Here is a 25,446-nt window from a genome sequence, read left to right on the forward strand (position 1 = left end):
GCAAAATTCTGCATTGCGCAGTGGTGCAGAATTCCCCCAGGAGTAATTAAATATGAAAATAAGAAGTGTGCTTGTTTGGTAGACAAACACAAGATGGACACAAACATCTATGGAAACCAAGCTGGTACGAACACATGCATTTTGTCCACAAAAGGACAAAAATATATTGTTTAGCTTGGTTCAGACCAGAGCAAGAAGGGTTTGAACAACGCTTCCAAAAAAAAAAATAAAATTTAGTCACTTGTATCTTCCTCCAAAAAATAGACGTTTAGTATTGAAGTGCTATCTCAGGATGAACACTGGAATATAAGTAAATGGATGCTATAAGGCAGGGGTGGGCAAACTACGACCCAGCCCACGAGCCATTTTAAGCTGGCCCATGAGCCGCACCATGCAGCTTGGCCCTGCTCCGGCCACGGTGCGGGGGCCACACCACGTGACTCGGCCACGCTCCAGCCAGGGCACAGGGTCGGGGGCCTCTCTGGCGCTCCAGCCAGGGTGCAGGGTCAGGGGCCATACCACGCCACTCCCGGAAGCCGCAGCATGGCCCCACTCTGGCTCCTATCCACCCCAATGGGAGTTGCTGGGGTGGTGTCTGTGGACGGCGCAGCATGCAGTGCTGCCTGGCCACACCTCTGCATAGGAGCCGGAGAAGGGACATGCCGCTGCTTCCAGGAGCCACTTGAGATAAGCGCTGCTCAGAGCCTGCACGCCCTGAGCCTCTCCCCACGCCCCAACCCCCTGCCCCAGCCCTGATCCCCCTCCTGTTCTCCAAACCCCTCGATCCCAGGCCGGAGTACCCTCCTGCACCCAAAACCTCTCATCCCCAGCCCCACCCCAGAGTCTGCACCCCTGATCCCCCTCCCACCCTCTGAACCCTAGCCCAGAGCACCCTCCTACACCCCAAACTCCTCATCCCCAGCCCCACTCCAGAGCCTGCACCCCCTCCCCAATTTTGTGAGCATTCATGGCCCACCATACAATTTCTATTCCCCGATGTGGCGCTCTGGACAAAAAGTTTTCCCACCCCTGCTATAAGGTGACAATCTTCAGTACAACCTTCTCAGAGTACAAAAGAGGGAAGGGGCAGGGGCAGGAAATGTGCCAAATCTCTATACAAACTGAAAATCTGCAGTGAGAATAAACTTCACAAACCTGTTGAATACTTGATGTGTCAAGAATTTGGAAGTCCTCTTAAATGCCGTACTCAGAATGCCCCTGGTTTCTTCTCCCATACTCTCAGCAACCAATTCCTTTGACAAGTAGAGAAATATTAAGTGATTAAATAAGACATCTTCACAGAAAAAGAATTAAATTTCTTCTCTCAACAAGTTATGCAGTTATCAGAGTCAGCTGAAATACACTGCCATCTTATTACCAATATTGACAGGTTCTTTGAAGCACGTACTTTTATCAACGTACATTCTTGTAAAGCATCCATAACACTTCTGGCATTATATAAAATAAAAAATTTACAGAAGCCTCACTAATTCACACTAGAGGAGCACTATTGCTAATTACCAAGTACTGTGGGTGGAGTCAGTGTGACATACTTCCTGCAGGCCACTGAGGGATTACTGCCAAACCTGAGGTTTCAATCCCAAAAATAATTAGTGCCCTGAAACACAGGATGTCCAGGTTAAACAAGAGGATTAAGCGGCATACTCCCAGAGCATGGCATTACCCGGTAACGCTCATCCTGATCTCTTCAGTAAAGAGAAATCTGAAATTACCATTGTATTGTGCACTGACAATGTGTTCAATCCTGTACAACATACAAAATACAGACAGTCCCTGCCTCAGAGAGCTCACTATCTAAGCTAAAGTAGCAGAGTTCACAGGAGGAATGAGGAAGTCAAAACAATTGAGTGACTAGGTTTTTTTATTAATATTCTTGACCTGAATATAGTTTAATACATTTTTGTAGCTCTCTGAAGTACAGTAACACGTCTAAATATTTCTAAATTATCTATATTGTACTTACAGATGAAGATTCACACCCAAAAATCCACAACAAGTCATCCAGGTCTCTCTCAGTTACAGTTTCATCAAGTGACACTCCAATCTATGGAGGGGAAAAAAGTAGCAGCAGTTACTCATAGTTCCCAAAACCAGGAATTACATTACATATGTTGTGTTTTTGCACATCACAATATACGATCTTCATTCCATTTTAAGTACCTGAACCATTAATATTTCATTTACAAATCACTTCAGTTCCTAAAACTACAATATAATTAAGTTATATTTGTATTATTTCTTGCTTATTTTATTCTCCTTTTTCTTCCTAAACCATCCCGGGTTCACTTTACGGTTTCAGGGCTTGAGACTGCTATCCTGAATTTAAAAAATAATTGGATTACATATTTAATTCTATTATGGCTATGCAGTTACATTGTATACGTCACAAAGGGGACATGGCTTCATTAGGCTTGGTGTTCCTACTGAGCATGTTGAATGATTTGCAATCAACTTCTGTTTATAATTATCTTTAAATATGGCTACAACAAAAATAGCTGGAGTTTGGAACTTATTTATATAGTACCCACATCATGTGAGTGATAGGTTTTAAGAGTCTCTCCACGAAGTCCCCAATAAGTATAGCAAGTTCCCACCACTGGTGGGGGAAAAAAAACAGTATTAGAAAGACATGAAGCAAAAGACCCAGGAATTTTGGAAAAATTAATTAATATTCAGTATGCTGCCAAGCAATTCCATGTTTTTATATACCATTTTAAAGTATTTTATGGAAAAAATTGTGGAGTAACATATCTGACCTGGTTAGAAAGACAACTTCTTTAAAAAAAGCTTTTTCCGTTCTTCATAGCCATCATACTACTTAATGACCGAAAACGCTCAATGCACAAAAACCATGCTGTAAGATTTTGTGAAAGGTTCTGTGACTTACTGTGCCATCACTATAAATCCGAAAGTTTATCTGCCGCTGACTTGCCCTGTCAAAGACCTCCTTGACTGCACAGCCACACTGGATCTTCAAGGTATCAAAGAACAGGTCATGCTGCAATGTGTGACCTGCTTGCTTAAGACCTAAAGGAAATAAGTTAATTCCATATATTCCATGCTTCATTGGTTCCCTCTTCCCACCCTCCACATCTGCCTCTTACGTAAGTACTATTTTAACAAGCAGCATTATACTGAATGCATGGGACAGTAAAATCTAGCAGCATTTCTACTGAAGTGCAATTCTGCATGTAATATTTCATGACTGAGCTTTCTGTATAATGCACATAGATGCTAAGAGAACTGTTGCTGAACAAGACATTATTAAATTCAATATAAGAGATAGGTCTTTGTATTTGCTCCCCCACTGTCAATATAAAAAAAATGTAGACAAATCTTTACATAAATACACCTCTACCCTGACATAACACGACCCGATATAACACAAATTCGGATAAAACACGATAAAGCAGCGCTCTGGGGCGCGGGGCTGCACGCTCCGGCAGATCAGCGTGTCAGGCTCCAACACGCTGCTCTGAGTGGCATGTTAAGGGTGCTGGGCCGGGGCGGAGGGGTTGGATAAGGGGCAGAGGATCTCGGGGGGCAGTCAGGGGTCGGGGGGGGTTGGATGGTTCAGAGGTTCTGGGGGTGAGGTGGTCAGGGGATGGGGGTGTTGGATAGGGCGTGGGAATCTCAGCTTTCCTCCTCCTCCGTATAATCAGATTAACACTGCACGGGTTCCGTTCCATGAGCTGCTATCACTGATTCAGAGACAGGGGACTGCAGCACGGCAAGCTGGCAGCGCTTCCCCGACTTCCCCACCTCGCTCTCTGGCTCAGACACTAACACCCGTACTTTCGAGGCCGGGGAGGGAGGCTGCACTGGCTGCGACTAATGAGCCTCCCTCGCCCCCTCCCCTTTACAGCAGCTGCTTATCTGCTGCTGCCTGACACTCAGCGGGGCTCCGGGAACCACATCTGTCCCCAGCAGTGGTGGCGGCAGTGAAGCCAGCAGGCTGGTGGCAGAGCACGAGCCGATCCCACCACCGCGCTGCCCTGCGCCATGGCCGATCACAGCAACTGCTGCGAGCCTGCAGCCCCACGGTGAGCGGCGCAGCCCGGCCACGAGAACGGCCCCAGCAGCTCCGTGACACCCAGAGCTCCCTGCTAGCCCGGCCCGGGGCACCGCACACCTGCTGTCACCCCCAAGAGGCGCCCACAGAAAATGCTTTTGCTCAAGGCCAAAAGTAAGTTCGATATAACGTGGTTTCACCTACAACACAGTAAGATTTTTTGGCTCCCGAGGACCACGTTATATCGGGGTAGAAGTGTATAAAGATGCAAGTATTCCTGGAGTTTGGCTTGGAACAGGAGAATTCCAAAAGCTTAGACCCTTCCTGTGATCGCGCAAGTCTTAAGAGTAGGGACGGGCTGCAAGTGCAGAGCATTTTACCTTGTTGCTCTAGCACCAGCACAGCTCTTTCTGTATTAGCAGCGGTAACAGCTCTTGTGTAAGGTGGCAGTCATAATTTTACCACAGGATTATCTAAATTTGATCAGAACAGCTCTAGACCACATGGCGCTAAGAATGTTAATGGGCAGCCTACCCTAGTACTCCTACTGGTCCAGCACAGGTGAAGCTGTCCCATACACAACAGCAGCAGAAACTATTACAACCTATTGATTGCTAATAGGAAGAGCTAGCATTCACTTTCTGAGATCACAGGGAGCAAGAGAGAGAGCAAGAGAGAGAGCTCTCTTCTACAGAGAGCAAGGCCAGTCAAGCAAGATGAGCAGAACCTTGTTGGGAGAGAGTGATCTGAGCCCTCCAGTATTTTATAGACAGCTGGGCCATCAGGGGCAATTGGACAACTGTGATCAATTCATAGGGTGCATGCTCTTATTACGAGTTGAAATCTTCTGCCAACATCAGTTACAGAAGGGTTAGTTATGACCTTCTAAATGCCTACATCAATAGCAATAGTTGCACTAGACATATACAGCCAATATAGAATCATAGACTTTAAGGTCAGAAGGGACCATTATGATCATCTAGTCTGACCTCCTGCATAATGCAGGCCACGAAATCTCACCCACCAACTCTGTAACAAACCCCTAACTTATGTCTGAGCTATTGAAGTCCTCAAATCGTGGTTTAAAGACTTCAAGGTGCAGAGAATCCTCCAGCAAGTGACCCATGCCCCACGCTGCAGAGGAAGGAGAAAAACCCCCAGGGCCTCTGCCAACTTGCCCTGGGGGAAAATTCCTTCCCGACCCCAAATATGGCGATCAGCTAAACCCTGAGCATGTGGGCAAGACTCATCAGCCAGACACCCAGGAAAGAATTTTCTGTAGTAACTCAAATCCCACTCCAGGCCATTGGGCATATCTACCGCTAATAGTTGAAGATCAATTAATCCCATCATATCATCTCCTCCATAAAAACTTATTGAGCTTAGTCTTGAAGCCAGATAGGTCTTTTGCCCCCACTGCTTCCCTTGGAAGGCTGTTCCAGAACTTCACTCCTCTGATGGTTAGAAACCTTCGTCTAATTTCAAGTCTAAACTTTCTGATGGCCAGTTTATATCCATTTGTTCTTTTGTCCACGTTGGTACTGAGCTGAAATAATTCTTCTCCCTCCGTGGTATTTATCCCTCTGACATATTTATAGATAGCAATCATATCTCCTCTCAGCCTTCTTTTGGTTAGGCTAAACAAGCCAAGCTCTTTGAGTCTCCTTTCATAAGACAGGTTTTCCATTCCTCGGATCATCCTAGTAGCCCTTCTCTGTACCTGTTCCAGTTTGAATTCATCCTTCTTAAACATGGGAGACCAGAACTGCATATTCCAGATGAGGTCTCACCAGTGCCTTGTATAACGGTACTAACACCTCCTTATCTCCACTGGAAATACCTCGCCTGATGCATCCCAAGACTGCATTAGCTTTTTTCATGGCTATATCACATTGACAGCTCACAGTCATCCTGTGATCAACCAATACTCCGAGGTCCTTCTCCTCCTCTGTTACTTCCAAGTGATGCGTCCCCAGTTTATAACAAAACTTCTTGTTATTAATCCCTAAATGCATGACCTTGCACTTTTAACTATTAAATTTCATCCTATTACTATTACTCCAGTTTACAAGGTCGTCCAGATCTTCCTGTATGATATCCCGGTCCTTCTCTGTATTGGCAATACCTCCCAGCTGTGTGTCATCCGCAAACTTTATTAGCACATTCCCGTTTTTTGTGCCAAGGTCAGTAATAAAAAGATTATCTCCTAAATGCAGACATTCTACAGAAACAGAACTGCAGATTTTTGGATGAGATTCAAATAAAAAAATATTTCAATATCCTTTTGATTTGACAATCAAGAAGTTTCCTGTTGTTCTTAATAATCAGAGTACAAGTCATGTTCATAATGCAGTCAGCCAATACATTTTGGGATTTCAGTGTTTATAGCAGTGCGGTGTTCTATATAATTTGATTACATTGAACAGCCTTCACTTCAGCTAATCTAATCTATTCAATCTGTAAATTTAAACTATATTTTAGTCAACTCATTGAGTTTTCTCATCCAGTATAGATTAATGAAATGGGCAGGTAATAGTAGGAAAGCATAAGCCTTTCAAGAAGTTCTGCAGATATTGCTAAAACTCCCTGTAGATTTCTATTTGAGAGACAGCATGGTATAGTTACTAAAGCACAATATTGGTAGTTGGGAGACCAGGATTTGAGTCTTGGCTCTATTAATGGCTAGCAAATCAAACCTCTGTGCCTCAGCTTCCCAATCTAAAACCAAAATGATAATATTTGCATATGTACATCATAGTGGTACTGTTGGGCTTAATACATACCTTTGTATACAAAACACTAAATATTATTATTATAATGACCCGGTGGCGTACACTCAGTGCAGAAATTTTGGATTTCTTCTGCTACTTAAAACCGTTGGTGGGCAAAAAATGGAAGGTCAGCGTTTTTAAGAGGTGTGAAGATGTAAGATCTACCCCTTTATAATTTCTAAATACTCACCTTCAGCTAAGATTAGAGTGGCATTGTGCACCCTTCTTGCAATGTGCTTTAATCCATTCGAACCATGATAGACTCCATACATGGCAGCCATGTTAGCCAGAAGCGCCTAAAATGTCCAAACATATTTTAGGAACAATCACTTAAGGTTGATTGCTGGCAGTTTAGTATAACTAGCTTCTTTAGTGTCCCAAGGCAACAATATAACCACAATATTAAAAAAAGCTATCAATAAAAGGTAAACTCTGAGTTCTAGGTAATCTACAAAGTTAAGAGATAGGAAAGCTACATATCTTTTTCTTAGTAAATTATGCATTTACAAACATTTTAAATAGTAACATTGTTCATGAATTCAAGATCCTTTGGTGTTTAAGTGGTTCAGTGACTGAAAAAAAATAATACTGTGACTTGTAAGCTTAATCTTTGTAGCCAGCCATACGTATAAAAGTTCTGCAGATATTGCTAAAACTCCCTGTAGATTTCTATTTGAGAGACAACATGGTATAGTTACTAAAGCACAATATTGGTAGTTGGGAGACCAGGATTTGAGCCTTGGCTCTATTAATGGCTAGCAAGTCAAATCTCTGTTCCTCAGTTTCCCCAATATAAAACCAAAAGGGTTATACTTGCACATGTACATCACAGTGGTACTGTTGGGCTTAGTTAATATCTTTATATATAAAACACTAAATATTATTATAATGACCCCGGTGGCGTATACTCAGTGCAGGAAAATAGTGTTGTTCTAGTCGTGTCAGTCCCAGCATATCAGAGAGAGAAAAGGTGTGTGAGGTAATATCTTTTATTAGGCCAACTTCTGTTGGAGAGACGCTTTCGAGCTTGTCTCTCTCTCCAACAGAAGCTGGTCCAATAAAAAAAAAAAATTACCTCATCCACCTTGTCTCTCTAATATATATGTATAGGGAAGGTGGGCATTAGTGCAACTCCGTTTAAAAGATGATACCCATCCTGTGGAAAGCGGGATACATAGTCATCAGGTACGTGTATTCCAATATGCGGATCACGTCACCTCTTTCGGGATTCCTCGTAAGGGATGATGTGAGTAATGCAAGTGCCTGACATTCTGTATTGGCTCTATCTCCTTTGCTACATTACTGTATTTGTGATGGTTTGTTTCGTTAATAAAGTTTATAACATTACTAATCAGAGAACACACAATGGATTGTTTCTCACGTGCTCATTGAGGCCCTCATTCTAAGGACAACCTCACCACTGTAGTTGATCTGGAGGCAGAATCCTCTCAGACCACTAGATGGTAGATAAAATTAAATATACCCTTATACATCACACCACATCTTCCAATAGTCTCTGTATCCTGGGTAGAATGCTTGAGTTTTTGGTTTGAATCTCACAAGCCCCTAAATATAACTTTCAACAGAATCATTGTTTAAGGTCTGTGCTCAAGAGAATGAACTGTTTTCTACCATAACATCTCTAATGAGTGCTAAAGATTTAAAACTCTCAATATCTAGTATTAATCTAAAAAGAGAAATTGTGGCAAAACACATTAAGAGCATGAATACAACCTGCATAAGGACCAAGTGTTTTTTCAATACATCTAATTATAAAGATGTTTGTCATAATCACAGCTGCGAAAAGTACCAAAGAAGTTCTCAAAATCTCATGCAAAAAGTTATTACTTTGTTCCTGGGCACTTCTCAACCTACAAATTTCATTTATCATTCCATTTTGATTTGAAAATAGCTATTTTATAATAGTAAGAATTTAATAGCTATTTGCACATCACAAACCTATAAAGTTCACATTTTCACTGTTTGAATTCTGAAATTACTTCTGCACAAATACAAAGCGGAACTCTTCATTCTGAACTGCTAAAATTCTACTTCTCCAAAAAGGGACCATCCAGTTTATAGGAACTCAGCACAACTCAGTGGAGTTCCCCCTCCATGACAAGTGGCTGCAAGATTAACTTTTTGAATGAAAACAGATCATTAAGATGATCCTCTTTTTCCAAGCAAAAATTCCAAGTTTCACGGGATTGAAAATTCACTCACACACACAGATTTTTGACATAGAGGTCACCTGTGCTGTACAGATGTTGCTGGTGGCCTTGTCCCTTCTAATATGCTGCTCTCGAGTTTGCAATGCAAGCCGATATACTTCCTTTCCATTTGCATCTCTGGACCATAAAAGAAAATATTTTTTTGTTAGTTTACATTGATACAGGCTCTGCATTAACTGAACTGCTAGGCTTAGTTTGCTAACTTGAAGCTAACTGGTGGAATTTCTTTGGGGTGAAGAACTGTGATAGATAACCATTCTGAGTAAAGTAAAAAGTGACCCAAACCTTAGCCTATCCCTGAACAGATGTTCATGTTAAGAAAACAAACACTTAAAAGAACACTAAAGGGAACCAGATCTGTCCACTTCCTTTTCACTACCCCTCAAATGACAGATACTTTGGATTGGGAATTCCCCCCCCCCCCTTTTTTTTTTTTATAAAAACAATAGTCAGTAGAAGGTTCTGAAATATCCAAAACTTCTATTTTTATCCAAATCACATCTGTCAAGAGCCTCTGTCTCTAGGGGAAGTTTAGAGAATCTAGCTAGTCTTCTCTAATCTTGTACAGTAAAAATAAAAATAATAAATAATAATAATAATTCAAAAAAATCATATTTTACTGGTTTTATAGTTGTATGAAAGCACTGGTGTTTATCAAGGGCTACAAAAATTTTCCACTGATTTTTAAATTGAACACTCCCAGGGGCAGAGTTCAGACACTGCAAGAAAGAAGGAACACTCTGCATATGTAATACCTGCTACCTTAAAAAAGTACTGCTTAATACATGTAATATTAGTTGAGTAATCCATTGATACTAGCACAAGATGATGTTAAGTGTCCGTACCAATCCATCAATCTGTGCAGCTCAGTTAATTCCTCAAAGAATTCCTAATATTTAAAGACTTTCAGAACTAGAGAGGAAAATTTGACAGCAACAATCTTGTATACAATGAAATGTTTCAGAACAGGTTTCAGAGCACCAGCCGTGTTAGTCTGTATTCGCAAAAAGAAAAAGGAGTACTTGTGGCACCTTAGAGACTGACCAATTTATTTGAGCATAGGCTTTCGTGAGCTACAGCTCACTTCATCGGATGCATACTGTGGAAACTTCAAATCCGGACTCCAGCGAGAAACTGTTGAATTGGAATTCATTTGCAAATTGGATACAATTAACTTAGGCTTGAATAGAGACTGGGAGTGGCTAAGTCATTATGCAAGGTAACCTATTTCCCCTTGTTTTTTCCTACCCCCCCCCCCCCCGACGTTCTTGTTAAACCCTGGATTTGTGCTGGAAATGGCCCACCTTGATTATCACACACATTGTAAGGAGAGTGATCGCTTTAGATAAGCTATTACCAGCAGGAGAGTGGGGTGGGGGGAGGTATTTTTTCATGCTTTGTGTGTATAAAAAGATCTTCTACACTTTCCACAGTATGCATCCGATGAAGTGAGCTGTAGCTCACGAAAGCTTATGCTCAAATAAATTGGTTAGTCTCTAAGGTGCCACAAGTACTCCTTTTCTTGTTTCAGAACAGACATTTCTAAGACTTCAGGGAACTCAGTAAACTAAACTATTCACAAACAGTATTTTCTCAGCTGCTGTATGGTGTCCAAGATAAAGACAATTGAATCCTGCAATTGTCCTAGAGTTCCAACGACACAGCTTGGTTCCTTCATCAATTAAAAGGCCTCCACCAAACAAAACAAAAACAATTTGAAGGTCATAGCATAAATTGCCTTTGGGAAATACTTTAGTTTTGACCGTAGCTTTATATTTTAATGTTTTTTCCCCCAAATGTTCTGGTGACACTGTGTGAGATGAGAACACACTTAAAATGTAAGGCATACCCTAAGGCACATAGCTTTAGTAAATAAAATGAACATTCTTTCCCCCTGAGATACACAACTCTTTAAACTGATCAGAGTTTGAAATAAGCATGCTAGGATATGCCACAAGCTTGATTCATGATTCTGAAGTCTAATGCCAAGTATGACAGGGTGTACTGGGCCCTTTGATGCCCCCTGTTGGAGGCCTTGCAGTCCTACTACAACCTACCCCCGAAAATGGAGCAGTAAAGGTCAATCCTCCTGCTCTGCCTAGAAAGTCTGCAAGGAAGCAGCCAATCAAAGCCCAGCAGGCTCAGTTAAAAGGAACTGCAGTGCAGGGCTTAAGTAGATCATTTCCTGGCAGTGGCCAGAGTTACAAAGAATATGCTCCTTGCTGGAGCTCCAGAGTGAACCAGAAGATGGGTTCTGCCCTGAGGTAAGGGTGAAGTGGAAGGGGCTATGTGGGAAGTGTCCCAGGGAATAGCAGTAGCAATTATTAAAGGAAGCAGCATGTGGCTGCTATTTGTAGGGTCCTTGGGTCAGGACCCAGAGTAGTTGGTGGGCCCAGGTTACCCCCTCCCCTGCCACTGGCAGAGTGGCCAAATCCCCAAAGAGGGGACAAGTGTTGTTTAGAAGCCCAAAAAGGGGCTAGAATTTAAAGGGCTCAAGGATGGAGCTGAAGACCCTAGAAAGGGCCAATCATTTGTTGAACTTTGTTACTCTCCTGGAAGGGGACTCAGTGTGAGAGAGGTGACCTGGCTGGACAGCTTGGTCAGTGAGAACCTCTGAGAACAAAGTCTCCCGTGATGAAGCCCTGGGGCCAGGGGTGAAAGTGAGCCGGTACGGCCTACCGGTAAGAACCCGCACCGGCCCATACCCAGCCCGCATTAAAGTGTTGCCGTGGCAGCCCTTTAATGTCCCTGCCCCTTTTGCCTCCCCTGTCGGCGGCCCTGCCAGTAGGGTCCATCCCAGCAGGGCCCGCCGACAGGGGAGGCAAAAGGGGCAGGGACATTAAAGGGCTGCTGCAGCAGTGCTTTAAGGATGGCCCTTTGACGCCGCGGCGCTTTAATGTTGCTGCGCCCACCCCGTCGGCGGGGCCGCAGCAAAGGACCCTGCGGTGCTTTAACGTTCCTGACCCTTTTGCCTGCCTCCCCCGCCCCCCCCCTCCCGGCTGCCGACGGGCAGCAGCGGCATCCGGAGCCCTGGGCCCTTTAAATCAACACGGGAGCCCCGGGCCAGCTGGACTGCAAGGGCTGGCTGGGGGATGCTGACCCCCCCCAAAGTCCCGCCCCTTCCACCTGAGGCCCTGCCCCTTCCAGGGGCCAGAGCCGCCCCGCCCCGTACCGGTAAGTGGCCTCAGTTACTTTCACCCCTGCCTGGGGCACTGCTCCATAACAGGGCAGGGATGGACTTAAAGCTAGCCCAGAAGGGGCTGAGAACTGAGCCCAGAGACAGGACTATAGACACCAACAAGGGAAGAGCAATAGTCCTTGTTGGACCTTCCTTACCCTGGAAGGGGTTCCTTCATGTGTTTGTGTGAGACTTGGGCCAAAGGGCTGAGCCACTGAAGACCTGCCTGATGAGGGTGACGGGGAAGCAGGAAAAGGAATGAGTGCAGGATTATACATGGCCCAACAGGAGGTGCTCATAAGAGGTGAGTGAACTCAGTCACACCAAGCATATTGTTCTTTGGGATAAATGTGAGAAGCAGTGTTTTAAAAAAAAAAAAAAAAATTCATAAACATGCTAGTGGTAAGGGGTCAGTTCTGGGGCCGGTTTTGTTCAACATCTTTATTAATGATCTGGATGATGGGATACGTTGCACCCTCAGCAAGTTCACAGATGACACTAAGCTAGGGCAGAGGTAAGATATGCTGGAGGGTAGGGATAGTGTCCAGAGTGACCTAGACAAATTGGAGGATTGGGCCAAAGGAAATCTGATGAGGTTCAACAAGGACAAGTGCAGAGTCCTGCACTTAGGATGGGGACCGACTGACTAAGCAGGAGTTCTGCGGAAAAGGACCTGGAGATTACAGTGGATGAGAAGCTGGATAGGAGTCAGCAGTGTGCCCTTCTTGCCAAGGAGGCTAACAGCATACTGGGCTGCATTAGTAGAAGCACTGCCAGCAGATCGAGGTGATTATTCCCCTGTATTTGGCACTGGTGAGGCCACATCTAGAGTACTGTGTCCAGTTTTGGGCCCCCCACTACAGAAGGGATGTGGACAAATTGGAGAGAGTCCAGCAGAGGACAATGAAAATGATCAGGGGGCTGGGGAACATGACTTACGAGGAGAGGCTGAGGGAACTGGGCTTGATTCTTCTGCAGAAGAGAAGAGCGAGGGGGGATTTGATAGCAGCCTTCAACTACCTGAAAGGGGGTTCCAAAGAGGATGGAGCTCAGCTGTTCTCAGTGGTGGCAGATGACCAAACAAGGAGCAATGGTCTCAAGTTGCAGTGGGGGAGGTCTAAGTTGGATATTGGGAAACACTATTTCACTACGAGGATGGTGAAGCACTGGAATGGGTTACCTAGGGAGGTGGTGGAATCTCCATCCTTAGAGGTTTTTAAGGCCTGGCTTGACAAAGCCCTGGCTGGGATGATTTAGTTGGTGTTGGTCCTACTTCGAGCAAGGGGTTGGACTAGATGACCTCCTGAGGTCTCTTCCAACCCTAATCTTCTATGACTCTAAGTACATTAAAACTTATTAATTTTACAAGTTATATTGTTTCAGAAGCATGTGTAGCGTTTGTTGTTCCAATATGGACAATTTGTAACTGACAGTTATAGTGTACTCCATTAAGCGTGTTCTCAATATTTCAAAACTATACTATACTGGGTATAAAATGGGTATTTTGTTCAGTGTTCCCACCCCTCCAATCATTAAGGTTTTCCCCACCTTCAGTGCATTATGTAGTTCGTTTCCTTCTCTTAAATTTCTTGATACTTTAACAGGTTTTCAGGAAGCAGACAGAAAATTCAGAAGTTTATCTGAACTTTTACTGACATTCACTCCTCACTACCATAAACATTTTAAAGTCTGGTAAGCTCAGAATTAGTAAAGTAAGTGAAATACTGCTAATTCAGATGGCCTGGATGTCCCACAAAGTGAGATGCCCCTTCAGTGGGGGGAACAGGACCCATGAGGACAGCTCTCCTGGCCACTGTTGTTGTTGTGTTTTTTTTTTTTTTTTTAAATCATTATTGGACTTTTAAATTATTGCCCGAAAGGCTCACTTCTTTAACAGAAATGAACTTCTGCTCCTGAATTCTCACAGTGGAGAATTTCATTCTCTTAAGTCTTCTCTGTAAACAGTGTTTTACTTTACCCAAATATTTTTTTTGTTGATTATAATCTTGGGGAAAATTTCAACCATGCTTCATTCTCCTAATTTATGAGAAGGATAGTGGAATAGTTAGGACACTGGACTGGGGGTCCCAGGTTTAGTTCCTCTATAGAGCTGTGTGACCTTGGGCATGTCAGTCTGTGTCACAGCTCACCATATATAAAATGAAGATAATTGTGCTTTCTCTACCTGAAAGAGGTGTTGTAAGGATAAGTTTATTAAAGATTACAAGATGCTTAGATACTATGATTTGGGGGGGCCATATCAGACATTTCCAGCTGAGAAATTATGGAAAAATGTCCCAACTTTACCTTGTAACTCCAACCATTCTCCCAGGCATCATTCTCACCAGGTTTTCTTTGACTGCAAAGAAGGCAGCATGTGGTCCCCCATAACAGAGTGGTACCCCAAACCTCTGGGAGTTACCCAGAGCAACATCCACCCCAAACTCTCCTGGAGGCCTCAAAATACACAGAGCCAAGAGGTCAGTAGCACAGCAGACAAGAGTCTGAAAACATAAGAGCATAGAGTTGTTAGCCTCTTCTCTGAAAGCACACACATAGTATAGATTTGGGGAACCAAGATTCTACTTCTAACTGTTCTATAGCATTCATGTGACACTGAAGCATAAAAGTAGTCTTTGCTCTGTACGTCCTCTATAAAGACAATTGCAATGCCTACAGTTATAGCCAAGTTAAATGTCAGACATAGTCCGGGGGGAGGAGAGACACTGCGATAGTACTTTATCTTACCCCATTTTGGTGGGCTCTGTCAACTAGTTCAGTGAAGTCTTCCACCTTCCCCTCGGTATCTGGGTACTGAAATAGCACTCCACTGACCTCCTTACCACTGAAATCCATCTCATGGGGCAATTTCAGCTCAATGACAACGCTACTGTAACTGCAAAGCAAGAGATATGGAACGCAAAAGTTACTGAAGCCATTTCATACTTTGGGATAACTTTTAACAGATTTGACTTCACTGATTTAGGGAATATTTTCTTGAAAGTATAGCTGATTGAACATGCTTCACACTGCTACACAGTTAAGGAAGTGTGAGCATCTATGGTGGTGAAAGCTATATTGTGCCATAAAAATAGCATGTGATCATGAAAGTAAAGATCATATTGCATATGCAGAAGGGAGCAGAATTAACTTATATTTTGCATTTCCTAACTTCGGAGGGCTTGGCTTTGCAACCTCTATTTACAATCTCTTAATAAAGGATTTTTGTATATAACTATGAATTTATTAAGTTTGTTTCACTAAACCTTATTGATTTCCTTCAAAGTAATGCATCATTTGCTAGGTAAGAGAATATTCAAATGGAGTTCAATGCTCAGATGTGCACAGGTATGTTAACAGCGTAGACAGGGGAAATATATTCTTGTTTCTATACTTTTACCTCAATTTTAAAAATTGTGAATGAGTTCATGTCTGTTTATTTGGAAGATAAGTTGGTTACAAACAAGGTTGCATGATACAAAATTACTGTATTTGCTTTATACATGGACTAATGAAATATTGAACCAGCAAGACGTTTAGCTGCAGCTGAACGTGGTAGAACTTTAGGTATCCATTACTGGAAATGGATCTAATCAGTTAGTTCAGCCCCTGAACGGGATACGAAAGAAAGATATTTTACAAGGTTTGCATGAATTATTCTAGGGAAAATCCTCAGTATCATGAAGTACTTACAGTATCGTCAAAGTCAGTCCCAAACTAGCTACTGTAGATTCTCATACATTTCCCAAAGCACACCTAGTTACCAATATAATCAGTGTCCTGTACACAAAGGGGAGCCAGATACTTGTAATATTCAATTTTTGATCAATGTAGAATGAGAGGTGATGGGATGGGACAATATTTCATGTGTCTGTTTGTGCTACTTATTAAGCAAGATGGAGATCAGCATTACTTTGCTCTAGTTTGGACTACTGCTATCGTTTGAGGGTGGCATCGGACATCAACATAGAACTTTCTCCTCTTGTTGTGCCTGTTTAAAAGAAGGGGGAAAAAAAGGTTAAGTGGATCAGGGAACAAACTAAAACTCAAGAACAGTCTACAATGGAATAGTTGCTTCTCTCACCCACATACACATATTTATTAGAATATATATTTCACACCGAGAACATTGAGTTCTGAAAAATGTAATTCATAAACAAGGTAAGAAGTATTATATACAGTTAACTTTGCTTGTGGAAAATACTAGACTAGCATGCCATAAGACTGATTCACTGTGAGGTACAGTGTCATTTTTAGTCCACTGAACGATTCAGACCCACATAAGGAAATAAAGCAAAACACTTCACAATTCTTTGAGTCTAAATTAACCATCCATTTAAGTGTGTTACCTGTGACATAGTTGCATAGCCTCTGCTGCAGCAGTCCCCTCGTCCAGTAAAGATGCATTGGCCACATCCATTCCTGTGATGTCACATACCATAGTCTGGTAATTTAACAGGCTCTCCAGTCTACCCTGGGAAACTTCAGGTTGGTAAGGGGTATACTGGGTAACCCTGTTAGATAAAACACATTTCATATATCGGGTCCCTAGCACTTCTTTGCAAATGGATTTAAACATAAGTATTTCCACACACACACTTTTACATGAATATAAACAGGGAAATCTCTTCAAAAGCACACTACTGTGTGTTTTAGTAGTTCTGTGCTCTTAATACCCTCCTGGAAATTGAGAACATTTATCCTGCCAAAATTAATTTTGGTTCTTTACCTGGCAAATAGATTTGTTTTTTCTCATTTTGAACAGAAGTTAAGTTACTGTTTTTGAGATCATGAAATTATTAGAATATTTATCTGTAATTACAGAGGCAAAGAAGCTTACACTTCGAGTTGGGTCAACAGAACTTAATTCTCAACAACTGAAGGGTGGAGAAAGTCTATCTGGTCATAAAATATTTAGATCTAATACAACTTCAACATCTTGGTATTGTGCTTTTAACTGATCTGTTTTTAGAAATCTGATGTTTGCAGCCAATGCATTATTGAAACTGTCAAGACATTTAAAAATCTAAGCCTAAGATACTTATGTCTGACTACATAACTTTATGAAGTATACAAGTGCACAAACTGTTAGTGCCTTCTTCTGAGGATAGAGGGCTCAATTCTGCAAGACTGTAAGCATTCTCAGCCCCAATAGGAGTTGAGGGCACTCAGACTTCCCAGAATCAAGCCCACAGACTGCCACTTTCGAAATGTGGCATATCATATGCTCCAGATATTAAAATAAATTTTGCTGGTGGGCAGCAGTAAAACTGACATCAGATCAATTTTATTCTGCTGCAACTTGGAGAAACTCTGCGTAACAGAGGAATATTCAGATGTGAAGCTTAAGTAGAAGCAGAGTAGCAGAAACACCACCATGGTAGCAGCCAGGAGGCCTGGGACAGTGTAAAGCAGCAGAGACCCAAAATAGCAGCCAGGAGGCTGTGGGGCAGGAGGGAAAGAACAGCAGGATCAATGCTCTTCTTCCCTTCCAGCAGTGGGAAGACTCAAATTTATCAGACACCTACAATCCAGAGATTGATATGAAAACTGGAGCTGCTGAGCAGGGAAAACACACTAGTAGGAAACCAAATCCCACTCCATTCTCCCCGCAATTGGAGAGAATGGTAGTTTGCTTCTCACCTGTGCGCTGTCCCTCACCATTGAAGCCCTTATGTACAATTTTCAAAAGCGCTTTTGTGACTTAGGAGCCCAAGTCCCATTTTCAAGAGATACTTAAGCACTTAGGGGGCTAAATCCATAAAGGAGACTTAAGACTCAGCATTGCAATGCCTGACATTTAGGTGCCTGTCACACAGTGGAATCCCTGAGTTAGGTGCCCAGTCTCTCTACACATGCATGTTGAGGGACAGGAGCCTAAGAATAGTGCTAACTGAAGCCAGGACATGGATGTAAAAAAATCAGAGGGAGGGACACCTCTCCCCACCACCGCAGGCCCACGCTGTGGCTGGGCTGAGGGAGGGGTGCCTCTCCCCACCGCAGCCCTGAGCCCCTGCACGGGGCTTAATAGGCAGCTGGGCAGTCGCGCAGCTTAGAGGGAATTTAGGTGTCCACCATTCAGGTGAACATTCTACCAATAAAACCCTTTTTGCCAATTAACTGAAGCTAGTTTTATCTGCTTTGAAAACCTCATAGTTTTCATTCATTTTAATGCTTTTGTTATGGGATTACTTGATATGACAAAGAAGTTGCTGCTATAATTAACATAAGTGCTGTTTCCAATCCAAATCATCCTTTCCCAGTTGTTCATGACTTTTGTTAAACTAATTCTCTTTAGTTCCCCCCCCCCCCCCCCATGACTAGCCTCAACTTTAAGATAACATTATGGTTTGAGCACAATCATTTCAGCTGTATGACTTACAGATGAGTGCCAAAAAAATACTTCCTCATATGTTTGGGTGAGAAGTTGTGCAAGTATAATTCAGATGGTGGAAGCTAGAAATTCTGACCTTGGTTGATTTAATCTACCATGAAATTAGATGAGTGGTTTTTAAGTTTACTCATTTTAAGGCAACCCCCACCCCCCATGTATGCATAAATTGCAAAACTTTACTATCTCCTTAATGGCTACTTCAAAGTTATAATGGTTCAGAATACTGGGGTGCTATGAAGAAATTGGCTCTGTAATAAACTTCTCATTGAGGCAGCTGGTACCCAGCTCATTCAGTTTCACATCAAGGAATTTACCAATCCACTGGCAATTGTCAGTCTTTTTTAATGGAAGAAATCCCACTCAAAACCCCCCTAGTGTTTAAATGCAAAATAAGGGTTGAAAAGTCAACTAGAGTTAAGTCTACACGCTCAGCCTTAATGGTAAGCCCTTAAAATATAGTCTCTTGAAAATCAAAATTCGTCAAGTACAATAAATTATGATGGGGAACACATAACTGACTGGAATCTCATGTAGCCTTACATACTGTAAATTACATCACAGTATGTAACCTTCAGGATTGGTTTGATCTTGAAGTCTCAATAAGATCCACAAAATAAGTCAAGTGTGGGTAGGGGGAAATCTATTCGGTAGTTTTAATACTATTTATGTTTGAAGTTGTACAATCCAGGATTTGAGACACTCCAGAGATTACACTGCAAAAGGAATATGCACCAAGAGAAAGATTAAGATTCCTCCCCGAACAAAGATGCAGCACTGCTGAGGACTCTGCTGCATTTTTTACCACATTTTTGACTGATGCAGTCAGTCTCTGTAGGCACCAAAAATACACCACACAACGCACCAGAAAGAGATGCGGTTATTGTACAACTTCTCCCTTCTAAATTAAAATCCTGGAAAAAGTCTATATTGTTAAACTAAGTTTCCCTTCTTCAGGAACTCAAAAGGAGTTAAACAGATTCACAATTTAAAAACCTTTTCAGAGTATTTATCAAAACTGAATTCTGATGGAAACTTAGTTTAAAGCAACCATGAAGAAAAAATTGGGGCTAGGGAGGGGGATATGGGGGTTTTTAAGCAGTTTTCTTTGGTTTTCCTAGTAGCCTGAATAAGGTGGGGGGGACGGAGGGGGAGAAGATCTATATACCATTGTTTGCCTCTCACAGTAAGCTAGAGAGTTTCATGGACAGAAAAAACACTATACTAAAGAAACCACAATTATATTGAAAAAGTAACCACTCTCTTGTTTCCATAGGATACTTCAATGTATTGAAGTGGAGATAAATAGGATGAGATAAAAGTTACAATGAAAGGTTCAGAATATGCAACTCTAAACAGATGTCAAGCAAGCTGAAGGTATTTTTCAGTGTCCCAACACACAATAGAAAGCAAATAGTTTCAAGGAAACAGTTAAACATTTTTCCATTTAGAATGTTGTCTGATGATGATTTTCGTATTAGACATTTGCTCCGTTGAACATACAACCTGTGCTAAAGTTTCTCCATAAGGAATTTATTATCTTAGGGCTTCCCAATTCTGCTCCCTGCTGCTATGGTTTACAATAAGGTTTGATGCATGTGACAGACAATATTGCAGAACTGGACATAATCACTAATACAGCTCAGCTTAGCGATATCCATGTTATGACTTTGAATTGCAAAAATATTTACAACGGAAATTTTTTTAATCAGGTCTGTGAAGGAGACAAAGTTTATACACACCACAAAAGTCAAGGAAGTATGGCCCTCCATGTTAGTACAGAAGTTATCATTCATGAAGTTCAACAGTTCTCCTGTCTGTAGTATAACCACTTATTCTATGCTGAGCTTGTTTTAACACAGGTCATTTTGAAAGCTAGTTCACCCTAGAAGATGGCTAGAGACACTGCCAAAATCCTGGATTTGAACAATTCTAATTTCAAATTATTAGTTCAAATAAAGTGGCTTTTTTTTTTTGTGGTCCAGGGCACCAGATTTGTCTGAATTTCCCTGAAATCTGTTTTGTACTAACAAGGCAGATATTTGAAGTTTATATACATCAATTTTGTCATAGCAGATAAAATAGGGTTCCTACTAAAGGAACTTTGGCTTAGTAGTAGATCTGCATAATAGCAACTACAATAAATCAAATGAAAAGGAATAATTAGCATAATGACAAGGAACACAAATAGCCTCTTGTGGAAATAAATTGGAGGAAAACATATGGCCGTCACTCGCTCTCTTTTCTGATCAAAGGGAGTTTCTACAAATTAACATTCCCAAACTGATTTCAGCAGTCTGGCTGTGATTTAAAGGAAGCAGTCCGAGTGGCAAGGAGATGCTTTTTTTACTTAAACAAGCCAGTATGTTCTAGAGCTGTCTGGAGGCATGTGCTATGAAAGTTCAGTACTTTCTCTTAAAGAAATGATACAAAGACGTCTACGTTAAAACTAGAAGTAGTATGTGTAATGAATATTGACTTTTTTACTCTGCTTCTCTATGCTTTGTTTTTCTGTCACTGGGCTTAGACTTGTTCATCTGTATGAATATAAGCTTTAAGACGTGGTTGAAAGTTCTGAAGGTGCACTCTAAGGGTATGTGTCTACACAGCAAAGAAAAACCCATGGCTGGTCCGTGCCAGGCAACTCGGGCTTGTGGGGCTTGCGCTACGAGACTGTTTCATTGCTATGTAGACTTCCAGGCTCTGAGACCCTCCCACCCCGCACGTTTTATTTTGCTGGGCAGACATATCCTATGCATGCCTCACAAGAAACAAGCTTAAAAGAATTGTGAAGTAGCAGTAACTATCCCCTGAAGCGGGGCAGGCAGACATTGGCAGAAAACATGGGTTTCCTAGTCAAAGGTTGGGCTACTGACCAAAAGAACTGGCTTAGAAAGTAGTGGAAATCAGAATGTTTCAAAGACAGGTATATTTTATTTTGTTAACAATGAATTTGAGTCCTTATTACAACTCTGAAAATGTTTATTGCTTCCAAAGCCAACTCTTTTGGTTCTACTTTGCCTCAAATTAGATCTCTGCTGGGAAGTATTGATGAAATGGCAGATCCCACAAAGACACAGAAAACTCTATTCTCTAAAAGTACAGAACAATTTATTGTATTTATGAAAGCCTTTTAAATAGTTTATGTATATACTTATGGATGTTTATTACAAGGTCTAAGAACTTATCTAGAGAGTTTTCATTTAGTGCTACTGTATTTTGTTTTCAAATGGTTAGAGAAATGGCAGTTAAGCTGATTTGCCCAGCATCTGTATGATTTCTTGAATCATAGGACTGGAAGGGACCTCGAGGTCATCCAGTCCATTCCCCTGCACTCACTTGAAGGCTTATATGAAGTCTGATTCTTGAGAATACAGCAAGCCTTAGGAAGACTGTCCAAGAGTATACTTTCTATAGTCTTGCTTTTTCTAGTCTGTATCACTGAACATTATGTGCCCAAGAATTACTATTTCCAGTCAAGGATCAGAGCTAATTGTTTTCTTCCCTGTTGGTTTATATTAACCTTTTAATATAAGGGACCTTGAAATTTGAGAATCCAATCTCATGTACCACCAGGGCCAGAAATATACACTATCTACCACTACATGGATTCCCAGCGATACACAGCATTTTGAAATCTTAACAGGTAAATAAAAAGTCACAGCACCTTTAAAAATGAGGATATTAAAGTTACCAGAACCCTACCACCCCTACCAGGCTTTGTGACAATATCTTCATGAGCCACAAGGTGTGAGATATTCTGCTTTATAATAGAAAGCCAAGACTCCCAGTATTTAAATTTATTATTTGAATTATCTGGCTTTTTTCATTTTGAGTAATAGGTGTTTACTATTAAATAAAATCAAGATTGTGGCAATAAGTGTTCTGTGTAATATAGACAGCAATATTTGTCTACATAAATTAAGGCATAAAGACACCATGAAGAATGCCTCTCTGAGAAACACATGCAGAATATTCTCAGTATTACAGACACAATTATGTTGAACTTTAACGTTGCAGAGTCAAACGCTCAAATGTTCAGAAGTGCCAGATTTAAGTTAACCTGTGCAACCTTCATTCTTCCCCCTTGTGCATATGCATGATGATACAGTCTTTAATTATATGGTTGCATACTATATTTTTCCTTTCAGTGGTTAAAAAAAACTACACTGGTCCTGAAATATTTTTATGGGTCCATCTGAAGCTCTATTGAGGATCCCCACTTGGTTGAACCCTATTTTGGCCTCAATCAACAGTGCCTTCCCAACCCGTGTAAACTAAACAGGGATTTTTACTGCACATCCATAACCTAATGTTGCTGTGCACTAAGCACAGCAGCCATCAACATGCAGAGCTCATGAAAAGAGAGCTTTGTTCCCCGCACCCCCAAAAACCACTTAAGTTGCTTTTAAAAACAAGTTACGCAACTATACTCAGCATAGTATCACATGAATTGTGATAACATACTGGATTTCAAGAGTTCCTAAGTGACTTTGGAGCCCAATTTCAGTTGGGACTAAGGCCCTTTGAAAATTTTACCCTTTTGCTTGTGCGTTTTCCCTGAGTATGCACTCTTGCTGACTTCAACCTCATGTAGATGCTTTTTGTTTGTTTTTAAATGAGCCTTATTCTTATAAAGTGCAGTTTTGTAGCTGAAGTGCACAAAAGTCCAACAACTCAAAGTCTCTAATATACTGTGATATAGACAATGAGTATTACTCTAAATACTAACATAAAAGATGAACAAGATTAAGTCTAGACTTGTTGTAAACTTATTTATGAAGCCAAATATTCTTTGGTGATTAGTTTACATTCATGTCACATCACGGGAATTAATTAGCTCTGTTTCTAGGGAAACAGCTCAATGCAATGATAATGTGAAGACTATCAGGAATCATGTGCACATAAGTGTGTGGTGTTTACACAGTTCTGCTCTGCTGTAAAGTTTACACCATACTACAGGGTTTTGAGGCAGGTAACATTGAATACCCAGAGAGTAGAAGCTTTTTTTTTATTTTTTTAAAAAAAAGGAAAAACAAAATAAAGGAAAAATACTGATTAGCCAATGCTGGATAAACTGCCAATATTTTGCAGTGACCCCAACAGGAAAAGTCTTGTCCGGATTTTAGAGAGCTGAGCTGCTATAAATCCATTATTGTACACCAAGACTAAATGGGGTTTTCAAAAATAGCAGGCCACTTGGTTCTGTGTCCAGACCTCAAGAGCTTGCCATGCTAATACCATAAAATAGAATGTCCTCTCAATGATAAAATGAAACCTACCCCCCCCCCACACAGACACTTTCCTATGAAATGTGTTTAGAGTGAAAGTGTCATTAGAGCTTGCCAGCAGCCTGTAACTATGTATGATTCCTATGTAACTGGAGAAAAAGGAAAATCAAGTAATTGATATAGCGTATATCCTGAAAAAAATTGAACCAGCTTTTCCCTAATGGAGTTGCCTGGTAGAAACTCCATCATTTAGAATGGATTGGAGCTTACAACCTTAAGACTCTCATTGCTTACTAACTTTGGCTGCCCCCTCTCTGCCCCAAAAAAGCAAGCCTCCTTTTGGACTGAAAATTCTCATCTTGTCTCAATTTTTTTGTTTTTAAATAAGATTAATTTCTGAAGCAGATTGATCAAGGTGACTTTTTGAAGAGTCTGAAAGATGTTGTGTTTTCTGTACTCAAACAAGCACTTTTCTGGAAACTAACTCAAACAGCTGCTATTTATAAGAACTAATGCATAGCCTTCTGACCATTTTTATTTAAAAATAATTAAGCTGTTTAGTCTTTCATTGTGAAACAAAGTTGTTCATCATTGTCTTGATAAGTCACCTTGTTCTGAGACTCCTATAGAGATGCTTATTTTCCTAGCAGATCTAACTTCCCTGGAAGACTGTTCTCTAGCAAATCTTCTAAAAACAGACAATATTCCCATCTGAAAAACATTCTGATAAATGAAAATCCCTAATCCCTTCCCCCTCACTTTCTCACAGTGCCACACCCAATTATTTTAACAGAAGACAATGCATTGGCCATATGTCTCAAACTGAGATGTACGCACGTAAAGTGAACAATTCCTTTCTACCCTAACCCACTTTCCAGGGCCATGCTATATTTCAATATAAAAAATCATCCTGAAGTGTGCATATCTTCTGTATTAGGGTACTCAAAAGCTGGGAAGGAAAGAGCTGCTATTGTCAGGGTGCATAACTGAGCAGAAAAGGTAAGCACAGCCTCATGGGAAATACTAGGCTCAGTGGCATAGCTGGGGGGGGGCAGCAGCCACTCCCCCACTGAACACAAGTGGTGCCTTTTTAATTTTTTGGCGCCTTTTTTAATTTTTACTCACCCAGCAGTGCGCCGGGTCTTCAGCAGCGGGTCCGGCACTGCGGCGGCCTTCACTCTCTCCGGGGGCCTTCAGTGCCACTGAGGACCTGGGGCGCCGCCAGGTACGTACAAACAGCTGGCACTTTTTTTTTATGTCCGCCCTCCCTGTTCGCTCCACCTAGCTACAGCACTGGCTAGGCTATGAAACATGGGGCTGCAATATTTCAGCTCCTAGCATTTAAAATTCAAGACTTGCTAGGGAAGTTTGATTTCTTAAAACCATAAATTTTGCAGAGATTTATAATGGCGCTTTTTGCGCTCTCCAGCATAAAACATAATCCTAGGACTCAAAATCTTACGCTCTACAAATCTACGCTCTACAAATCAAGCTCAGAACTTAGTTACCAGTGCTTTTTATAGTGATTAGTTTAACTGTGCTTATAGTCTACTTTTTTTTTAAAATTGCAAGCACTGTCTTTACCTTTTTAAAACTTTTCTTTTATTTAAG

The 25,446-nt window shown here is 41.5% G+C and overlaps 1 protein-coding gene across 1 annotated transcript in view; it reads right to left on the minus strand.

Annotated features, from left to right (window-relative positions):
- GLDC (glycine decarboxylase) overlaps positions 1–25,446 on the minus strand; it is a 70,685-nt gene that overhangs the window by 29,059 nt on the left and 16,180 nt on the right. The window contains exons 4-12 of the mRNA XM_074953330.1: positions 16,563–16,727; positions 16,127–16,204; positions 14,962–15,109; positions 14,521–14,717; positions 9,056–9,152; positions 6,995–7,100; positions 2,909–3,048; positions 1,985–2,065; positions 1,156–1,253 (exon numbers count right to left, since the gene is read on the minus strand). Coding sequence (XP_074809431.1) covers positions 1,156–1,253; positions 1,985–2,065; positions 2,909–3,048; positions 6,995–7,100; positions 9,056–9,152; positions 14,521–14,717; positions 14,962–15,109; positions 16,127–16,204; positions 16,563–16,727 — 1,110 coding nt within the window. The remainder of the gene's footprint in view (positions 1–1,155; positions 1,254–1,984; positions 2,066–2,908; positions 3,049–6,994; positions 7,101–9,055; positions 9,153–14,520; positions 14,718–14,961; positions 15,110–16,126; positions 16,205–16,562; positions 16,728–25,446) is intronic.

This window comes from Natator depressus, chromosome 5 (genome assembly GCF_965152275.1).
Source record: "Natator depressus isolate rNatDep1 chromosome 5, rNatDep2.hap1, whole genome shotgun sequence".
NCBI classification, from domain to species: Eukaryota; Metazoa; Chordata; order Testudines; family Cheloniidae; genus Natator; species Natator depressus.